Below are 21,953 nucleotides of genomic sequence, written 5' to 3'. Positions count from 1 at the left end.
CACTCACACTGTTAGAGTCCAAGTTCCTACCTTAAGGCAACAGTACCATTTATACCATTTATAAATGTGTTATGTTATAAACTATCACCTTATAAAATTTTATTCTTATAATTTCATCTTATAGAAGTTCAAAGATTTCTGCACAGAAATATTATAGGTCGCTATGATGGCTCACAAAAGCCTAATCAACTCAAATTGTGATTTTAGAACTGCAAAAGCTTATCAAGCTTGGCCAAACTTGGATCCTAATGCCAAAAGAGCACCTGCCAGTTGTGGTTACTTTCCTACAGCAGGTAACCCTAGGCCAGATGATATTAGGCAAGGAGGAACATCAAAGTTTTTATTTTTACACTGCAATATTTTTTATCCGATTCTATACATGATAATTAAGTATATGTTCAAAAATGCTAAAGGTGGATTTCACTTAATAAGGAAAACAAAAGACAGATCCTTCATAAAGAGTAGAGTTGGGCTCTTGAGTGGAAACAGTTCAAAGGACCTATAAAAAGTACATTATTCTAGTTAAATGGTTTTGAATCTCTGGTCTAAGGGCTTTCTAAATTGGGTTTGTAATCACCCAGGGATGTATACAATGTTCCTGGGTCTATTTTGTTGAGAGTGAGTGATCAAAAAAACTGGTAGAAGAAGAAAGAAAAGATGCACTGGAATTAACTGAAACCGAGACCACAGTGTATATAGAACTAAGCATTAAGACAGCATTCTGCAAAAGGATGTGATGTATAGCATGCTTACATAAATACTTCCTTTGGAACTTTCCATTGTGAATTTCACAAACTATCAGAGAAATGTCCCTTATGGATTCCTCTGAGGAGTGGTTATAGCCTTGATGAAATTAGCACTTCATCTCCATTTTACATCCACTTGATCTTGTGCAGTTTGCAACCATATACTAGGACTCTCTAGTCTTGAGAACTTGCTTCTCTTTAAGCTTTTTTTTTTTTTAAAGATTTTACTTATGTATTTATTTGAGAGAGAGAGAGAGAGAGAGAGAGAGCATGTATATGGAGGGGCAGAGGGAGAGGGAGAGAGAATTTGAAGCCAGCTCTGTGCTGAACACAGAGCCTGACGTGGGAGGCTCAATCCCATGACTGTGAGATCAGGACCTGAGCCAAAACCAGGAGTCAGATGCTTAATGGGCTGAGCCACTCAGGCACCCTTCTTCCAGCTTGTTAACAGCTTTTTCTTTTCAACAAAATGTCACATACCATTCCTAAAGAATATTAAGTTGTCTTGTTAGCAATAATCAGATAAAAGGGAGATGATATAACCGAGAGCCCACAGAAGTCTTTATAGCATGCCTGATAGCAGAAAAAATGAAATAGAACTCAAACTTTAAGAATTCATGAGCTGAGTTAACAATTTCCCTCTAAGGAACAGTGTTTCCTGAAAAAATACTGGAGTTTTACACTGGCATATGTAGCTTTGCTTTCATAGTCGGTAGCATACACATTTAACTTTTCCCACAGAGTTTACATTAATGGCAACAGCTAGAGCAGTTACAACTGCATTTCAACATTCTTAATTAATACTCAAGATTCTGATAAAACTTGAAGATGGAAGTGCTTCCCATGTATTCACATCAGCTAAGACGGTTCAAAGGCATTTTATGGAATGATTAAAAAGTACTAATTATTTATTTATTTATTTATTTTAAAAAAAGTACTAATTATTTAAATTTTGTATTTTTTCCACTTTTTCTAAATGTGAAAAAGTTTTATTTATTAGAGTAAATAGCTGAATGCTTTTTCAAACTACCCAGTTTACCCTACACCCCCATTCCACCCCCATTCCAAAGGACCCTGCCAGTGTTGGTGCGGAGTTTATGGCTGAAAAATCAACAAAATCCTACAGCAGAAGATGAAAGGACAGTAAAACATTTGTCTTGTTTACAGTATAAATAACATGAAAGCAACATGGGAGGTCAAAGTGAGTAAATATCTGTATATTACTGTTAGGGGAGGTGCACTCCATGGCCTAAACTTTCTTCTTTAACAACATTACTCAGTTGGATAACTGCCAGAAGATAAAGCTTAGATCAAAAGCAGAAATAAAAGATGCAAAAGCTATTCATATTATAACTGATATATTTAAAAACAAAAGCTAAAAAGAAATGTGGACTCTCTGAAAAGATGCTTGCTCTAAAACATACGCTATATGAAGTAATATTAAAACAGAATGAGAAGGTGGGATTCTATTTTTGCAATAATCCAGTTTTTGGAAGTCTTAACAAATGATTTTGACACAGAGAGAGAGCAGCACTGAGAAAATGAAACAAAAATGCTTAGAAATGGGACTTATGCTTAGAAATCTACATCTTCTAAATGCTTAGAAATGCAACTGCTTAGAAATGAGAATCTAGGGCGCCTGGGTGGCTTAAGTTGGTTAAGCGACTGCCTTCAGCTCAGGTCATGATCCTGGAGTTCCAGGATCAAGTCCTGTATCAGGCTCCCTGCTCAGTGGGGAGTCTGCTTCTCCCTCTGACTCTCTCCTCTCTCATGCTCTCTCTCTCAAATAAATAAATAAAATCCTTAAAAAAAATGGGAATTTATTAAACAAAGTTCCATAAAATGAGAATGAATGATCAATGAGTTCTGGAAGTGTTGCTCTTCTCCTCCCTCCCTCCCCCATCAATCTACTTTGCTGAAAATAAGGATGTTCTACATGTGCTTGATGAGGCAGAAGACAGTATGCCAATGGTTTTTCCAGTTGTCAATTTCTCGACTATTTTTCAAATAGAAGCAAAATTAATACAAAACTATTAAATGCTCTAATTTCAAGTTATGAATACGAAGTTCTGAACCTATTATATGAGCTATACACACCTATTTAATATATGAAAAATGATAAATTTTAGTACATGTGAATAAGATCGGTGCATTTTCTCAACAAAATGAGAAATTTTGGCCGAGGTGCCAAGATACATTAGATATCATATTCTAACATGATGTCTGCGAGAGTGTCATGAGGAAATTTTAAAACAGATATCTCTAAATCTGTGCTGGGAGCCATCCACAGGGTACCTATGAGAAGTGGACTACAGGATGTGTGAGGGGGATTTCTATGGGGAAAGCTGAGCTGTGCGTCTTTGTGCCTCACTCCAAACCTAAAGAGGGCTTCAGAGGGACCACGTGGAGAGCTTAATAAGATCAGTGGTCACTGTGCACAGACATATGACACGAAAAGTTAAGAGAAATTAGCTATCCACTGAGGTACTAGCAGAGAGGGTGAGGGAGATGGAGAAGAGGAGGGAGAAGACGACAAACAGGAGGGGAGAGAGAGGGACAGGCAAGCAAAGCTACACTGAGAACCATATATTATACTCCTAGCTACAGGGCAAAATACACAGGACTGGTTCTGTGAGCAGATATGGGTCAGGAAGGAAAGAGAGCCGTCCTGCAGCCATGTTAGTGTCTCCCAGCAGGATAATGACATTCTAATGGAGAATATGGATATACTAATTTCTAAACTGAGATTGTATATACCATATAAAATGAATGTAGGACTTTTTATTACCTCAAAAAGATGAATCAAAAAGTCAAGGACTACCTAAATTTGCATCCTCTATCAGAGGAACAAGTTATTCTACTAAACACATTTTAAGAGGATAGTAGGAGGCAAAAATTAAAGTTCATTTTTATGATTTCATCAACCTGTAAGTTCTAATTTTTCAAGTATGGCTAAATAGTTCAATTAACAAAGTGACTATAAATCTGTAAAAAATGCATTTAAAGAGTGTTATATAGTTAAAGTTGTCTCTTTTACCTACCTTTTCCACTTCTTTTGTGTTTGGTGTCTACTACATTTGAGGTAAAATTGTTCTTAAAAGAGGATAAGTTACTAAAAAGCCTGAACCAGCTCTCTTCTGGAGAATTTGTTTGTTTGCTCACCTTTGGACAAGTGATTTCAGTCTGCTGGATCATGATGAGAGCCGAAGCTATCAGAGCTCCTTGCCTCACATAGTTCACGGGGTCATTTGTCATTGGTTCTAACAAATTAATTGCTTCCTGAAAACATTAAAAAAAACTTTAAATTAAGCTGGTGTAACTGGATTTTCAAATTAGTTATTATTATTCTAAGTCGGTACTTTCATCTAATATTGTAGTGAGTTCATTAAAGACTACTTGCAAATGAGTATGCTTTAAGTTTCAATACAATTGACCGTAAGTGAGAAGGAAGCTTGTAGAACGGGTGCTCCTGTCTTGAGGTAAAAGAAGTCAAAAAGAAGGTAACAGAAAATGAGATTAATGTTTGATAAACACCTACTATTTTCCAGGTACAACAGTATTACATATGTTATCCCATATAATTCTATTAATCCTAAAACAAAAACAAATAAACAACAACATAAAACAATCTTTATAAACAAAGGAAACCGAGGTTAAGAAATTTGCCCAAAATCATGCAAGTAGAGCACTCAGGCCTGTCTGACCCTAAAATCTGAATTAAGTATCCAACTTCCTTCAGATATTAGGTTAAGGTAATGCCTTTGATGATTTTATAAGACCTAACTTAAAAAATTAAATCGATGTTTAATAGGATTCCCCAATATTATATTCTTCAGAATAATTGGTTCTATGAAAAAGGGATTCCTTGGTGAAATAAGTTTGGTAGTTCTGGGGTACTATATATCACTTCCCCTTGCAGGTTTAAAATATATACAGCTTGTCAAATACTCTCTGAATGCACACCATACCAAAAGATCCAGAGCCTTATTAAAGAAATTACTCAAACTTTGTTTATCCCAGCATTTGTTCACTATATTTGACCAAGAACTCTTTCGCCCTATGTAAGTTCTGTTAACAACGTGCAGAAATTTTGTTAAGTGACACTTTATAGCATTCCTTATAAGGTCTTTGGTAGATATAAATCCAGAGGAAAAAAGCAATGGGTTAACAAAATTACCAAATTTGTTTCTTAATACAGTATGCCATTTCTTAAATATCCTTTGTTTCAAGGCCAAGGAAGGAAAGAATAAGTTGAATTCTTTTTTTTTTTTTTTTTTGGCAAACAACTTCAGATTTCTTTACATGTGGATTCATTTATTTTAAAAATCAGAGCTGTTAACAGATAATACATATACGTGTATTCTTTCTCCCCATTTCTGTGAAAAATGTCAGGACATTGTGCAGAGTTTTTTAAACACACTCATAGTACTGTCAATACTTTTTATGAGGTAGTCATGATAAAAATATAAGCAAATTTCCAACTTAAAAGTTAAAAGACACTAACTTGGTCTTTGAGGTATGTGATACAACCTTAAAGATACATTTTAGACATAAAAAAAGTTTTGAGTTTTTAATAAATAAAAACAAGTCATCAAACCTTGGTCAGATAGGTATTGTTACATAGATCACACAAACTATCTAGAAATAAAGCAGACCTGCTTAGTATGAGTAATAAAAATTTTTCATTGAATTAACTTGCCAGGTGCTGTGTCTCAAAGAACATTTGCTCCTAGACATCATATTAAGTTTACAATAATCTGGAAAGAAAAAAAAAAATCTAATATACATTTAACTTAAGAGGCTTAACATAAATGTCTACTGAAGATCTGAACGGGAAATATTTCACAAAACATCCAACATAATTTTCCTTTGTTTACAGAGCAGATGTGTTCCAGAAAAAAATGAAGACCAATTTCTATAAACTGCATTTTATAAACCCAATGATATTTCTAATAAAACTGAAGATATATTCTCAGGTAAGAAATCCCCCCTCCAAAAAAACACTTTAAAAACAAATCTCTGTGAGGACAGAGACTATGCTCAACTCGTTCACCATCATATCCTTAAAGGATCTTCCCTTCCAACACTGATTTGACAAATATTTACTGAATGCCTACTAGGTGTCAGGTCTGACTTTAGGTTGTAGCAGTGAATATTCTGTTCTTAGGGACCTCACATTTCAGGGCAGAGACAGACAATAAATAAATAGGTGTAATAAAAATATCAGGTGGTGATAAGTCCTATGAAGAAAAAAACAAAGCAGGGTAAAGAGATGAATGAGAATACCAGAAGGGGATGTTTCTCTACAAATTTTTATCACATATAGTGAAAATGCCATTTTAATTCCTAGCTTCAGTAAGGTTTTATGTGACTAGAAAAAGTTATTTGTATCCAATACTAATACTCTTTTTATTAGAGAAAAAGTTGAGCAAATTAAAATTTAACTCCTGGACTCATTCAATAAATATGTTTTATTTTATTTTACTGTGGACAAAAGAGTATTAAAAACAATGACTCCTCTGATGTAAAGACACTGGGAGCATAATCTAGCTATACTCTTGTTCTTTTATTTATTTTTTTTTTTTAAAGATTTTTATTTATTTATTTGACAGACAGAGATCTCAAGTAGGCAGAGAGGCAGGCAGAGAGAGAGGAGGAAGCAGGCTCCCCACTGAGCAGAGCCCGATGCGGGGCTCAATCCCAGGACCCTGGGATCATGACCTGAGCCGAAGGCAGAGGACCTAACCCACTGAGCCACCCAGGTGCCCCTATACTCTTGTTCTTTATGTTCTCGTTCTCATCATGTTTGTATTCTCTCTCTCTCTCTCTCTCACACACACACACACACACCCATGCATGCACATACTCCATTAAAAGAAAAGTTCATGTACAATATTAATCCTTGCAGATGAGCAATAATCATGAAAGTCAATTAAAATGATAAGACCTTAAAAAAAAAAAGTTCATGTTCTGGGGAGTGGTTAAGGTATATGGGTCTGTGCTATGAAAGGCAAAAATGAGATGATTATATCATTGCTATGAAGAATACTTGTTTAAGCAAGAGTGCATTTCCTTATGAATCCCACGATGAATTGTATTTCCCAGTCATTTGCTTGCCTAATCCGCTCTTGATTCTGTCACTTTTGAGGACTTAAACAAGTATCAGGTTAGCTATTACGTTTGCGAGAAGAATCAGGCAAATAGCAGTTAAATAATTTTCTTAAAACAAAAACAAAAAAAGGTTAGCTGATTTGGGTGGTCTCATTCAAGAAGGCTGATTTCCACAATACTAATCATGCCAATTAAACATGTAAATTACCACGTAAAGTGACCAGAGTAATTCTTTAAAGAAAAAAAGTATTTTTTTTTTTTTAAAGAAAATCAATGGTTTCAAAAAGAAATTCAACAGCATTGTTTCCATTACAGTCACCCACGCAATGTGGTGGTTTGTTCTTAACCGGCTTTGAGGAACCCAGCATGGTAAAGTGAGGAAGGTAGTTCTGGGAAGCTTAGAGAGACAAGCTAACTCTTACACATCACACCACACTTGGATTTTTACGGTGGCTATAAAAACTTTTCTGCAAGGGAAAACAGTCTGGTGCCAGGAAAGAACTGACCCCACTGGCTTTGGGCTTTACCTTATTTCCTGTACCAGCACAGCAGATGCCCAGGGCCATAGCAGCTCCATAACGCACGTGAGGATTGTAACTCTCTGACAACAATGAAACAACACTGGGGCACTGTTCAGGGGTCCTGATAAGAAACAGAGGAAGTGAAGACAGTGTTAGAGGTAAAATATTTTAAATAAAGATGGAAGAATTTTAACCGTTTTTTTTTTTTTTTTTTTAACTTATGGGGAACAATAGTTATATTTCACAAAGAAGTTGGGAGAATAAAAAACCACCCATGGAATTCTTTTTTTTTTTTTTTTTAAAGATTTTATTTATTTATTTGACAGAGAGAGATCACAAGTAGGTAGAGAGGCAGGCAGAGAGAGAGGAGGAAGCAGGCTCCCCACGGAGCAGAGAGCCTGATGCGGGGCTCGATCCCAGGACCCTGAGATCATGACCTGAGCCGAAGGCAGCGGCTTAATCCACTGGGCCACCCAGGCGCCCCCACCCATGGAATTCTAATTATTGATATTAAAAATCTATCTTCTGTATCCTGAGATACAGAGAAAGAGAGCAGAATATAGCAGTGATTCCTCAACCATAACTCTGCATTAGACCAAGCATTATAGTCATTCATATAGTCATGGGTAATAACCATGAGGGTATGGGGGGCACACAGTGCTCTACATGGATCTTAATTTGTGTTTTGTATCAGAAGACAAAAGCCATTATAGAGACTCAGGGATGTTTCCAAAGCTGCACAAAAGATCTGAATCACCCAGTATAACTCTGATTGAATATCAAATTGGTAAATATGCCTTGATAATGAAAAAATTCTGCTTTTTTTCTCTTAGCAACTATTGTTGTGTTGATAAGGACAGAATTTTTTTAAAAAAAAATTATTTATTTATTTATTTATTTATTTATTTATTTATTTATTTGAGAGAGAGCGACAGAGTGCGTGCATTGAGTGCGGGAAGGAGCAGAGGGAGTGGGACAAGCAGACTCCATGCTGAGCGCAGAGCCTGACATGGAGCTTGATGCCATGACCCTGAAACCGTTACCCAAGCCGAAATCAAGAGTCAGACGCTCAACCAACTGAGCCACCCAGGTGCCCCAGAAATTGTTCTTTTCTCAACCTCTTCATATCTCAGCAAAGACAAAAACAAAAAACAAAAAACAGGAAAACCTTAATAATGAAATACCTGACTTCATCTTTATAGTGGTTACTCTTCAGGGGCAGCAGGATGGGGGTAGTAACTAGAAGAGAATGTAAGGGGCACCTGGGTGGCTCAGTTGTTAAGCAGCTGCCTTCAGCTCAGGTCATAATCCTAGGTTCCTGGGATCGAGGCCCACATCGGGCTCCCTGCTCGATGGGAAGCCTGCTTCTCCCTCTCCTGTTCCCCCTGCTTGTGTTCCTTCTCTCTCCGTCAAATAAATAAATAAAATCTTAAAAAAAAAAAAGAGAGAGAATGTAAGGGGAGTTTCTGGGTGGCTGATAATGGTCTCAACCTGGGTGCTGGTTACAGTGTGTGTTCGATTGTGAAAATTCATCAAGCTGTAGGTTAATTATGTGCATGTTTTTGGATATATAGTACACTTCAGTAAAAACTGAAAGAAAAAGGCTACCCATATAACTACATTTAACTAAGTTTTTTTTTAAAAACACTATCTTCTTGTTAATGAAAGCAGTTACTATCTATAGACCAATTCAAATCCCTAACTGTGTTGGAATTGTCCTCCAGACTGAAACTCTAGTAAGTGGTAAATTCAAATTTCAAATGGAGCAGAGCCAAATTTATGAAAACGTGAAATTTTGCTATAAGGCTGGATTTCTTCCTTACAAGGTCCATCATTCTTTCTTGAAAATGTTCTCAGTTTGACTAAGCTTCCTAGTAGGAATAATTTGTAAGTAATACTAGCAGCAACAATATGGAAAAAAAGCTTGGTATTATAAAAGATGCAAAGTACAAGAAACAGAGGATCTGGGTTCTAGTTCTAGTTTTGCTAATTTCTTAGTATGTCATGACATTAGGTAAGTCACTTTTTTTTTGTAATTAGAGATAACTTATCTTTTACTGGAATACATAGAAAACAAAATGAGTAAATAACTGAAAATATGGTATACCTTCAGTTAATGCACACTGACATAAATAACATTATATAAGAGGAAGCCACAAAGTAAAAAAACCCATGTTCCAGTTCCAGTTTTGTCTCCAAACAGCTGGGATAATTCAGGTAAAGTTTAATAAACCATATACTCTGGGATCCCTTTCTATGTACAAAAAAAGAAGGAATGGGACTAGAAGTTCCATAATGTCTTTCCTACTTTATAATTCAATGGCTTTTTTTTTTTTAAGATTTTATTTATTTATTTGTCAGAGAGAGAGAGACAGAGAGCACAAGCAGGGGAAGTAGCAGGTGGAGGGAGAAGCAGGCTCCCCACTGAGTAAGGAGCCCAATGCTGGGATCATGACCTGAGCCGAAGGCAGATGCTTAATCAACTGAGCCACGTAGAACTCCCCAATTCTATGATTTTTAAAATAAAGCAACCAGGATGCCTGGGTGGCTCAGTCAATTAAACATCCCACTCTTGATTTTGGCTCAGGTCATGATCTCAGGGTTGTGAGATCAAACCGTGTGTCGGGCTCTGTGCTCAGCTAGGAGTCTGCTTGAGATTCTCTCTCTTTCCCGCTTCCCTGGCTCATGTGCGCTTTCAAATAAGTAAATAAATCTTTAAGGAAAAAAAAAAAAGAACCAACCATCAAAGGTTTTAAATCAGTGCTCATTATTTCAGGACATTTCTTTGGTGAGAAATATTCCTATGGAATTTAAAGCGACATTACATCAAAGAGGCTGCCGGAGAGTCATTCTGCAACTTGTAGTTGACAGTACCATCATTTAGCTTTCATTTTGCACTTAGTTTATTAGGCAAAGAACTTAAAGCTCGGCCCATAACTTGATACTCAAATCCTCTGACAAACTCAAGCATTTTGTCACCAAATTGATTACAAATAAAGCCAACTCAAGAGTGTACATATCCCAAGGGCCAAGGCTGTGTTTTCTATATTTTTTATTTTCCATAAGTTATTAGCACAGTGCTAGATAGTAAAGATAAAATAACTTTTATTACTTAGTAAATGACAAAGTGAGCCAAACTATATTTACAGACTTAACCAGTAAGTATTTTCTACTAATGGTTTCTACTAATGGCCCCATCAGGGCCTAATGGTTAACCTCTGGGGATGGGAGTGGCGGGGGGTTGGGGGGCGGAAGTTATGCCCTTCCCTGTTCCCCTGCCCACTTAAGTTTATAATTCAGCTGTATAATTAAAAAAAAAAAAAAAAAGAAAAAGGAAAATTAAAAAGTACCTGTGTTGCTTCATAAGGGCTAATTGAGTGTCTTTTAATTTTATGTGCTTTGAAGTTCTCAGTAGAGAGACCACATAGGTAAGGCCTAAAACACCCACAAAATAGGTACCTAATCCTAATTTGTTGTTTCAAAAAATTTCTTGGCTTGTAGCTACCAGTCAACTTGCCAACTTTATTGTTTATACAAACTTTCCACAGAGCAGGAACTGTACAAGGATATATGCACAAGTCACTCCCGTAACATCTGACCATAAACTGCATATATGAACTCCTTTCTTTCAACATACTGGCTATTAACTACTATTTCTTTACTAAATATTTTGTGTGATCTCAACATTAAATCCTATTAATAAATCAGATGCTTTCATCTGGTCTCTTTTTTCTAATCTATCTTTATTAGAAAAGGAAAAAAAATGTAGCAATATATGTATATAGGCAGAAACACTGTTCTAGGCACATGGGGTCAATCACAGAGGGAATCTGGAGAGGCCATAAACCACAGGGATCCCCTTGGTAGAACTGTGAATTTCTGATTCTCACTAGGTGAATGCCATAGGATTAACATATGATGAAGGAATTAAGAATATACCCCTGCTGAGCTCCCTTATATTCCCTACCAAAAGACTAAATAATCTTAGTCTTTTGGTAGGGAATTTCCAAGTACCTACTGATTGTTTTCAACCAAATATACCACAAACACCTCAATCAACATACAGCAGTCCACACAGAGGAATAAGGGGCATCCCCTCCCCTACACTACTTCTTCCACCACAACAGTTCATTTATATAACCCAGGAAACTCACATCTTTAATCATTCTATTCCCTCATCCCCCATGTCTTATCTGCCACCAAGTCAAGTGAAACCCTTAAATTTTATTTGTTTCTGTTGCCTGTTTCAGGCCTCAAACACCTCTCACTGGAAGTAATAGTGACTCTTTAAATAATCTCTCTGCCTTCTTTTCCTTTTGCCCTCTTTTTGCTATGGTAGTGAGAATAACATGGGCTTGGAATCAGAAAGACTTGAATTCCAATTCCAGTGCAGCCATTTAATACTAGAGTGGCAATCACTAAATCTCTCTAAGCCTTAACAACATTACCCATGAAATGGTATCTGTCCCACCTTACTCATGCAGGGGAAAGGTGGTGGTATGGTAGAGCAGAATACTATACCACAATCACTTAACTCTAAATGCATTACCAGAAACTGTCTTTGGATCAGAACCAGGAATGTGGCTACCCTAGTTGTAGTTTGGGTTCTTATTTGTAAAAAAGGGAAGGGAACTCAAGCCCAAACATTCATGCAAAATAAAGTGAGTTGGATATTAAACCTAGAAAGCTGGTTGTATTCAGAGTCCTGACCTCCAGATCTCCTCACCAACTTTTGAAGGAGCTAAGGGCACACAGAACACTTACCCACTTGTCCCTTAGTGGTAGCAAGGGCAGGAAATTCCAAGGAAAACTGACCCACACTGAAGAGCTTATTCTAAATGTATCTTAAAACTTCATTTATTTTATGATGCTCACTTGTTAGAAACAGTATTTTACTTAGAATAGGATATTAACAGTTTCATGAAGTTCAGAGAAAATTTTGCCAGTGAACATAAATACTGGGAGCTTAATGCAAAACTTTACCCAGTTGATTACCATAAAGACTAAAATAGGTTGTAAGGCCTATAAACTCAAAGAACATAAAAAAAAAAAATTCTTGTTAAGTTTCTCAGTCGGTAACAGTTCCAATGCTGACGCATTCTTCAGTAAAGTGTTAAGACAAGAAACGATACATTTTTTAATAAATTAGCTTAGACATTCAGTCCCTTCAAGCGTACAGTAAAACCAGAATATCTGTTTACTTTAATTTTTAGCAAGTAGCTCTAAAAGGACAAAAGAATCCTTCTAAGCTATGATTGGAATGTAAATATTCGCTGGAAGCAGAACTTCGATACATTAATCCTTGCCTAAACATATAACAGACACAAAATGTATGCATAAATATAAAAATTTTAAAGTCACAGTTAATAAATGAATAAATGGCAAAACAATTATCACCACCACTTTGAGGCTTGGCATGAATTAACGGACCTCGGGATAATTATCAATGACTGGTAACATCAAAAAAATAGGAACAAGTTGACCTAATGTGCACTGCCAGCCCTGCCCCTCTAAAAAGGAGAGAGAAAGAGAGAGAGAGAGAGAGAAATTGAACCTCAGTGTGACCAAGCCTCGAGCTCTATCAATTTACAGGAAATACAGAAGACCGAAAAGCACACTATATTATACATCGGGAAGCAGGATGCAATTAGCACAATCCCTACTGTACAAACTTGAGTCATAATAACCTGGTTTCTTCCAAATGAACTGCAAGGGGGAAACAAAAAGAGATTAAAAGAAAATACACCAAATCTTTAATAACAGTCCATAGGGTTTTCTTTCACTTATTTTAGATAATTCTAACACTACTTGAATCTTAGCTTGCTTTTCCTGCTTTCTTTCCTTCCTTCCTTAGAGACTTTATTTATTTGACACACAGAGAGAGATCACAAGTAGGTAGAGAGGTAGGGAGAGAGGGTGGGGGGAAACAGGCTCCCCACTGAGCAGAGAGCCTGATGCGATGTGGGGCTCAATCTCAGGACCCTGAGATCATGACCTGAGCCGAAGGCAGACACTCAACTGACTGAGCCACCCAGGCGCCCCAAATCTTAGCTTTTCTATACGAGCATTTATCTTAGATAATATCACAAAATAATTCCTGTCATTTGATATAATTCCTTCAGATCAGCATTTATAACAAAGTATTTAAATGACTAATCCCTGACCAGCAATAAAAACTTATCTTTGTCTCCATGAACATATTTATTTATTTTAAAAACAGATTTGATTGATTGGGAGGGACGGGGGTGAGCAAGGGGAGGGCAGGGAGAGGGAAAAGCAGGCTCCCCACTGTGCACGGAAAGAATGTGGAGCTCAAACCCCTACCACCCCAGATCATGTGTGGAGCCAAAACCAAGACTTCAACACTCAACCTACTGAGCCACTCAGGTGCCCCTCCACGAACATATTTAGAGAAACAAATGTCTAGAAATTATCAAGTCACAGGAAAATAATGGGTTTTGTTTTACTAAGTAAGGGAATGCAGAGAACAAGGAATTCAATAGTTTGGAAACCACTGTATTAGCATAAAATGTGTTATGTCTGACACCTTTTTTACATATTTATGTTTTGCTATGTTAAATTTAAAAATATATTTACTCAGACAATTATGAATGTGCTAGCTGCATTTCTTTTTAACAAGGGAGCTACAGGTGGTGGGAACGCTAAGAACTTTTTTTGTTCTTTTTTTTGGCGAGTTTGTAAAAATAAAAAGGTGAATATCATGAGGTTAAAAAAAAGTGGGGAGAGGGTGCCTGGGTGGCTCAGTTGGTAAAGCACCTGTCTTTGGTTCAGGTCATGTTCCCAGGGTCCTAGAATGGAGCCTACACCTGCCCCAATCAGGCTGCTTCTCCCTCTCCCTCTGCAGCTCCCTCCTGCTTCTGTGTTCCCTCTCTGTCATATGGATAAATAAAATCTTAAAAAAAAAAAAGGCAGGCAGAGATATATTTTTTGAGTTTTATTTTCTTTACAATATAAAAGAAATGCATCAAATATTTATTATCAGGAAAATAACTGAGAAAGAAAAAAGCAGTTTTGTTTCCCTAGCATACTTTTATCCCACGAACCTCTATATTCCAAGTGGCTGCTATTCGTGGATTTTCACTTTATCAGTTTAGATATATCTATTACATGTGAAGTATCATAAAGAAAACAAAATGAAATTACACAGATCCTGCCCTAAATCATACAAATTTAGTCCTACCTTTAAATATATATATTTTAAAATCATTTTACTAGACTTCAGATAATTAAAAATAGCTATAGTTCTAGATAAGCTTTTGCTTTATTTCCAAACACACTGCTTCTTTCAGGTGCTACCAAAATAGGGCAAAAATATCTCAAAAGATGAGAAGAAAGTAAATTTGTAAGATTTATACAAAGAATTCTACTTCACCATAATAAGAAACATGGCTCCTAAAAAATATCAAATTGCATTCCTGGACTTACAGAAATCTATAATATTCAAATCTATAATATTCAAAAAGTTATAGTATTATTAGCACATTCCCACCACCTCTTAAAATGAGCAAACCAGGGAAAGTCTTACAGTGTGAGTGACAAGATTATACACTCGTAGATTTATTAAAGTATTAATATTTCCTTGATTTTATAAAAACGAACATAAATATACTTCAATTCTCAGAAAGTTTAATTCATTTCTGGTATTTAAATAACTGTCCTAATAAGAAAGGTCTACTTCTAATAGCTGATTACAGTGGTTACTGAAGACTTACAGAGCTCAGCAAATATAAATCAAGTATTTGGGTCTTTTATGATCAACTATAATTCTAGATATAAGAATTCTTTAAAGACATTTCATGATACCAAGTTGTACTACAGAGTTTCACTGATATTTAAAAAAAATATCTTATTCTTTTGTTCTTGACAAAAGTGGATACAGTTATGAGCAGCTTTCTTTGGCAATAACAACCTGGCAAAAACCGTCAGAATGAATCTTTATAGAACTCTGAAAAAAATCTAGTGAAAAACTTACAACAACCATAGGTCAGCTTAATGAAGCACTGTTGGAAGAGAGTGCTGTGATATTGGAAAATGCCCAACTACCACCCTACTCCGAGACTAGTGGTGTCAGTGGAGAGGGCAGCCTGTGTCCTAGTACAGCTGTTAATGAGAGGGAGCAAGACAGACTATTCTCACAGAACTGTGTAAATTGTGTTTCAACCTGCCTGGTGGCTCCTTGAAGCACCAGTGCAATAGCCTGCCTGCCTTTATTTCACCAAACTTAGAGAACTCGCAGGCCTGGAGCAGCTTGCCAGGTGACATTTGTTGAAAACACGTAAAAGCAAAAGTACTGGCCATGGGAGCCTGGGGCGAGGATTAACGGTTAATCTAGGCAATAAGCGGACCCAGAAACTTGGGAAGATATGTGGGGTTAATAAGGGCTTTAAAAGCTGCCACATATACCAAGGGAATTGCGAATACCACACGCGTACTCAAGGTTCGACACATGCTCAGGAAAGGCCTGAGAAGCCTCGAAACTTTCACTCCCAGCCCTGCACAAGCAGGAAGCAAAGGCGAAGGCAGAGTAATTTGGCTAAGTTAAAGGAGTGTCCCAACACAGCCAATCTGCAAGATTTCAGATTCAGGGAGAATCTTTTTCCTTTTCCCTTTCTTTTTTTTTCCTTTTCTTGGCTCCAGGCATTTAAGGAAACTGTCAAAAAAAACCCACTAGCTGACCGCTAGGCTAATGTAACACAGAGCCGGAGGCAGAGGCTTAACCCACTGAGCCACCCAGGCACCCCTATAAAACTACTTCTAAAAAAGTCACCAAACAATCCACAAGAAGCAGCAATAATAAACACCGGGGAGGGGGGGGGGGGCGGAATCTGATTTCCTTTGTTGCCACACTGTAATATTCAAAACATCCAGTTTTCAACAAAAAATTAATAAGAGTCATGAAAAGAAATAAGGAAATACATAAAGCCTATTCACAAGAAAAAAAGAAATTAATAGAATGAGTCCCCGAGTAAGCCCAAGTATTGAACTTAAGCCATCTTAAATACATTCAAAGAGAAAAAAAAAGAAAGGCAAATGACTAAATGTAACAGGAGAACAATTCCTCATCAATTCAAGAAAAATCAATAAATAGAAATTATATATAGATACACAAAATCAAATTCTGGAACTGAAAAGTAAAAGTGAAATGAAAAATTCATTAGAGAGGGTTCAATAACAGAACTGGTCAGGCAGAAGAATCAAGTTAGGTAAAGTGACAATATTAAATTAAATTGAGAATTATGTTAGGTGAACTGGACTACCTAACCTGAGGAACAGAAAGAGAAAATAATTCTATAAAATGAACAGAGCCTTAAAAACCAGTGGGACACCATCAAGCATACCAACGTTGCATAGATGGGAGTCCTAGAGGGAGTGAGAGGGAGAGAGTGGTAGAAAGAACATTTGAAGAAATAATGGCCAAACCTCCCAAATTTTGATAAAAGACTAGAAACTCAACAAACTCTAAGCAGGATAAACTCAGACTAGTGATCAAAGAAGACAAAACCTACATTCTAGTAGGAGACATATAATAAAAAATAAATGATAAACTAAGTAAAAATGTGAAGTACTAAGGAGAACAAGAAAAGGAAATCAAGGTAAGGGGTACTGGAAGAGGCAGGAGGAATGTTTAACATTACCAATTAGGGTAGTCAGCGTAGGCTTCAATGATAATGTGGTATTTTTTTTTTCCAAGATTTTATTTATTTATTTGACAGAGATCACAAGTAGGCAGAGAGGCAGGCAGAGAGACAGGGAGAAGCAGGCTCCCTGCTGAGCAGAGAGCCTGATGTGGGGCTCCATCCCAGGACCCTGGGATCACAACCTGAGCCAAAGGCAGAGGCTTAACCCACTGAGCCACCAGGTGCCCCCATAATGTGGTATTTAAGCAAAGACAGGAAGGCAGTAAGGAAGCAAGTCAAGTGGCTATGTAGGGGAAGAGTGCATTATGTATTAGGTAGAGAAAATACCTCATGCAAAAGCCCAATGATAAAACAATGCCAGACATGTTTGAGGAACAGCAGACGCCAGTGGTTTGAGTGTGGTGAAGAAGGGGAAGAATAACTGAAACTATGGCCAGATCATAAAAGCTTTATAGGAACTTTACAGGCCAGGGGGTTACTGGAACTTTGCCTTTTATTATGAGTGAAATAAAGGGCCACTGGAGGATTCTGAGCAAAGGAATATGATCTGCCTTGTTTTAAAAGGGTCATTTTGGCTGCTTTATTGAGAACATAGGGCAAAGGCAGAATAAAGAAGACTGGTTAAGAGGCTACCTAGAAATCCAGTCAAGATATGATGGTGACTTAGGGGAAATTTGCTGTATATACATATATATATATATATATATATATATATATACACATAGATATAAGATATATATAGAAGGTAGAACCAACAAGATTTCCTGAAGGAAAAAATGTAGAACGTGAGATAAAGAGACTGGAAAGATGCAACTGCCTTTATCTGAGATAAATAGACCAATATATAGAGCAGATCTGGAGACAGAGAATATAAGTTCAGTTTTAGACAATCTGAGTTTGAGATGTTTTTAGACATCTAAGGGAAATACTGAGTAGGCGATTGAACATGAGTCTGGAGTATAGGCTAGAGATAGAAGTTTGGGAGTTTCAGTATATAGATGGTATTTAAAGCCATAAATGTATATAAGACACCAAATACAGACAGGGGAGAGAAGAGATCCAGAAATGAACCCCCAAGAAGGTTGAAGATTAAGAGGCTGAAGAGATGAAATAGAACAAAGAGACTAAAAAGGAATAGTCAGTGAGGCAGGAGAACATCCATGAGTGTGATCTACTGGAAGCCAAATGAAGCTATTTTATGGAAGGGGAAATGATCAACGGGACCAGTCGCTGCTATAAAATAGGCAGAGGAGGTTACGTCACCTTATTACAAATGCAGAAATCAAAGCTCAGAGAAAGGTCTCCTAACTCTTAGGGATTCTGCCGGTCTACTTTCATGACCACGAATCATAGCCATTAGGCTAGAAATAGAGTTTTAGTTTTAGGGGCTTTCTTCAACAAGTTAATGGAAACCATAGGTGAATGGAGGAAGACAATAATGAGGGAGATGAAGTCAACAGAGGACAGGAACCTGGGAGGTATCTGCATATTAAAAGGGTAGAAGAAGAGTTAGAAAAGATTCTTTAACAAAGACAAAGAACCAGGATGGAATGTCTCAGAAGGCAGGAAAAGATAAAAGCTTTAAGAAGAAATACTTAGCCAACAGAGCTGAATATCGCACACAATCTATAACTGGTGTTAATAATGGACTTTTTAAGAGTTGTTTTAGTAGAACCCTGGAGAAAAAAATCTGATTATAAGGATTACAGACTGGGTGGGTGATCAGAAGAGAAAAGACAGGCAATTCTTTAAAGAAGTTTGATGATGAAGGAGAGACTCAAGGGATAACGAAATGTTTAGTTTTCATTAACTAGAAACCTGAGCATGTCTGCAAGAAAGATGTTAGAACTGAGAACTGAATATTCAAGGCATGGATTCTATGTGTGAAAAAGATACTATATTCAGCAAAATTGCAAAGAATAAAATAAAGAGTTGGGATCATTGGGGCGCCTGGGTGGCTCAGTCGTTAAGTGTCTGCCTTCAGCTCAGGTCATGATTCCAGAGTCCTAGGATCGAGCCCTGCATCGGACTCCCTGCTCAGCAGGCAGCCTGCTTCTTCCCCTCCCACTCCCCCTACTTGTGTTCCTTCTCTCGCTGGGTCTCTCTCTGTCAAATAAATAAATAAAATCTTTAAAAAAAAAAAAGAGCTGGGATCAATAACTTAAGTGAAGTTGTGGAAAAGAGTAATGTCAACGTAATTCCAAAGGAGAGGATGGATTGAAAAAAAAAAAGACACTTCAGAAAGATTAAAAAGTAATAGCACTTTCAGACTGGTCTAAATCTTTCATTAAAACAGGTAAAATCAGTTGTCAGGGGAGAGTGAGCAGAGTCTAAGAAGAAGAGATTAAATTTGGAAAAACTATTTTTAGAATTTTAGGTCTTTAGCTGATATGAGTAAGAAAGGAATGGAAAGGAAAAAAAGCAAAAAAATATTTGAGTTGCTCTGTGGGACCTGTTAAAATGAGCTAGTATTAGCTACTACATCTGCATTATAATGATCAATATACTTCCTTGTATCCATCCATGAGATAAATTTCACAAGGGCAGAAAATGTTTATCCTGTTCATCACTATATTGCCATGAGCAAATGAACTCAATGAATACTTCAAATAAATGAATATGTACTGGACACAATCCCTATATTGCCAAAAATTCCTTAACGGCTAGTGTTTGATAATTATTATTGTTATTATTATCTTTTTTAAAAAATTTATTTGACAGACAGAGATCACAAGTAGACAGAGAGGCAGGCAGAGAGGGAGGGGGAAACAGGCTACCCGCTGAGCAGAGAGCCTGATGCCGGGCTCGATCCCCGGACCCTGAAATCACCACCTGAGCTGAAGGCAGAGGCTTTAACCCACTGAGCCACCCAGGCGCCTCAGGTGTTTGATAATTATGACTGAGAGGTAAAAAAATGTTCTTGGTCGGTATTTGTCTTTTTAGACCTATAAATTAGACTGCCCTTTTAAGTCAAAGACAGAATATGTTCAATAAATTAAAAAGACATCAGGAGGCGCCTGGGTGGCTCAGTGGGTTAAGCCGCTGCCTTCGGCTCAGGTCATGGTCTCAGGGTCCTAGGATCGAACCCCACATCGGGCTCTCTGCTCCGCAGGGAGCCTGCTTCCCCCCCTCTCTCTGCCTGCTGCTCTACTTGTGATCTCTCTCTCTCTCTGTCAAATAAATAAATAAATAAAATATTTAAAAAAAAATATTAAAAAAAAATAATAAAAAAAAAAAATAAAAAGACATCAGGACAAAAGTCATCATTTTGGAAAAAACGGAGGAATTAAGTTTTCTGGTTATGGTTAGATTAGAGTCCGAGTCTGAACTTTAAGCAATTTTAAGTAAGAATTTATCTGGAGTTCTTGATAAATGAGGTATTTTACACAAATAAAGTTTCCAGATAATTGAAATTTAATTCACCTATTAAGAATCATACTGTTATATATTTATCATTTTGGATAGCAATCTTTTAAAAAATGCATTTCATGTATTCCTGCCATCCGAAACAGAACCGAATAAAAATTATTTAATCTTTTCTTTAATATGTGGAAGTCATCCCTCTGGTATCAATTATTATACTACATAAAATTGTGACAGCCTGGGTTTCAGGAGAGCTACAAGCTTCTACTCTGAGTAGACCTACATACCTATACTTCTTACTTCCTGTTTCTTCTGTGGACTCTAATTTGCTTTTACCAAAGTGCTTGTCCACCTGTTAATTTGTCAGTCTACTCTGGAGTAAACAGGGAAATGTGTTTGTTAAAACCATCTCAAAGTGGATTTATCACTGAACATTCTTTTGTACTATTTAGATTTACCACCATGTACAAATGGTATTTTTATTAAAGAAGGGAGAGAGACATGTTTGGGTGAATGAGTGTGAAGAGATTTCGACTGGGGACTTACAGATTGCCTTCCATCTAATGTGCATGAAGTTTTAGAGCACAGTTCAGTTATTTGCAACTGAAAGATTGGTCTACTCTTTCATCTATTTATTATTATTTTGCTTCCTGATTCTCAGCTATGCTTTTTTTTTTTTTAAATTATTAACATATAACGAATTATTTGTTTCAGGGGTACAGTTTTGTGATTCATCAGTCGTACACAATACATAGCACTCACCAAAACACATTCCCGCCCCAATGTCTATATATCCCAGCCAGAGCGAAAAGTTGCCAAATAAGTAGTTTTAACTAGTTGTGTTTCTTAGCTATTAAACTAATTAAAAAAAAAAAACCCAAAACCAAAAAAACAATAATAACCCAACCACCAATTTTAACTACTTAGAATTAAGTTTCTTAAAAAAGGTAAGTGAGGAGTCCTGGGTGGCTCAGTTGGTTAAGCATCTGCCTTCGGCCCAGGTCATGATATTGGGGTTCTGGGGTTGAGCCCCACATTGGGCTCCTGGTTCAGCGGGGAGCCTGCTTCTCCCTTTCCCTTTGCCCTTTCCCCTTCTCGTGCTCGCTCGCTCTCTCAAATAAATAAATAAAATCTTAAAAAAAAAAAGTGAATGTGGGTAAGAGGGTTAGTACTGGCAAAGTTTATAATAGTAATAATGGTCAGCATTTTTATAATATAGTCGATGAATATTTAAAAAAATTTATCTATAAAAACAAATCCATATATTCATTGAATATACTGGTACAACTTTAAATCTGGCATTATTTGTTTTGCAGACTACCATCTGCCTGCATAAGTACAGGTGCTAACTTGTGATTCACAACAAAGCAATACTTCAGAATATTTCTATATTCCTGAATAGAATCCTGGCACATTAAAATCCATTTGATTGCTCTTGAGTATTATATGTTTTCACTCAAAATTTACAGCAAATTATTTTTTCTAAAATACTGAAAAAAACCCTGAATTTTGAGTTAAAAAAAGCAGCAAATACTGAATAAAATCTGAAGTGC

General features: G+C 36.8%; 1 protein-coding gene across 2 annotated transcripts in view; it reads right to left on the bottom strand.

Moving 5' to 3' along the window:
* PSMD1 (proteasome 26S subunit, non-ATPase 1) overlaps positions 1 to 21,953 on the bottom strand; it is a 93,147-nt gene that overhangs the window by 17,358 nt on the left and 53,836 nt on the right. For both annotated transcript variants that reach the window (XM_046019073.1, XM_046019072.1), the window contains exons 17-18: positions 7,385 to 7,499; positions 3,909 to 4,025 (exon numbers count right to left, since the gene is read on the bottom strand). In XM_046019073.1, the coding sequence (XP_045875029.1) occupies positions 3,909 to 4,025; positions 7,385 to 7,499 (232 nt within the window). The remainder of the gene's footprint in view (positions 1 to 3,908; positions 4,026 to 7,384; positions 7,500 to 21,953) is intronic.

The sequence above is a fragment of the Meles meles genome, chromosome 9 (genome assembly GCF_922984935.1).
Source record: "Meles meles chromosome 9, mMelMel3.1 paternal haplotype, whole genome shotgun sequence".
NCBI classification, from domain to species: domain Eukaryota; kingdom Metazoa; phylum Chordata; class Mammalia; order Carnivora; family Mustelidae; genus Meles; species Meles meles.
The sequence above is the reverse complement of the archived record's forward strand: the minus strand, read 5'-3'. Positions and strand labels throughout refer to the sequence as shown.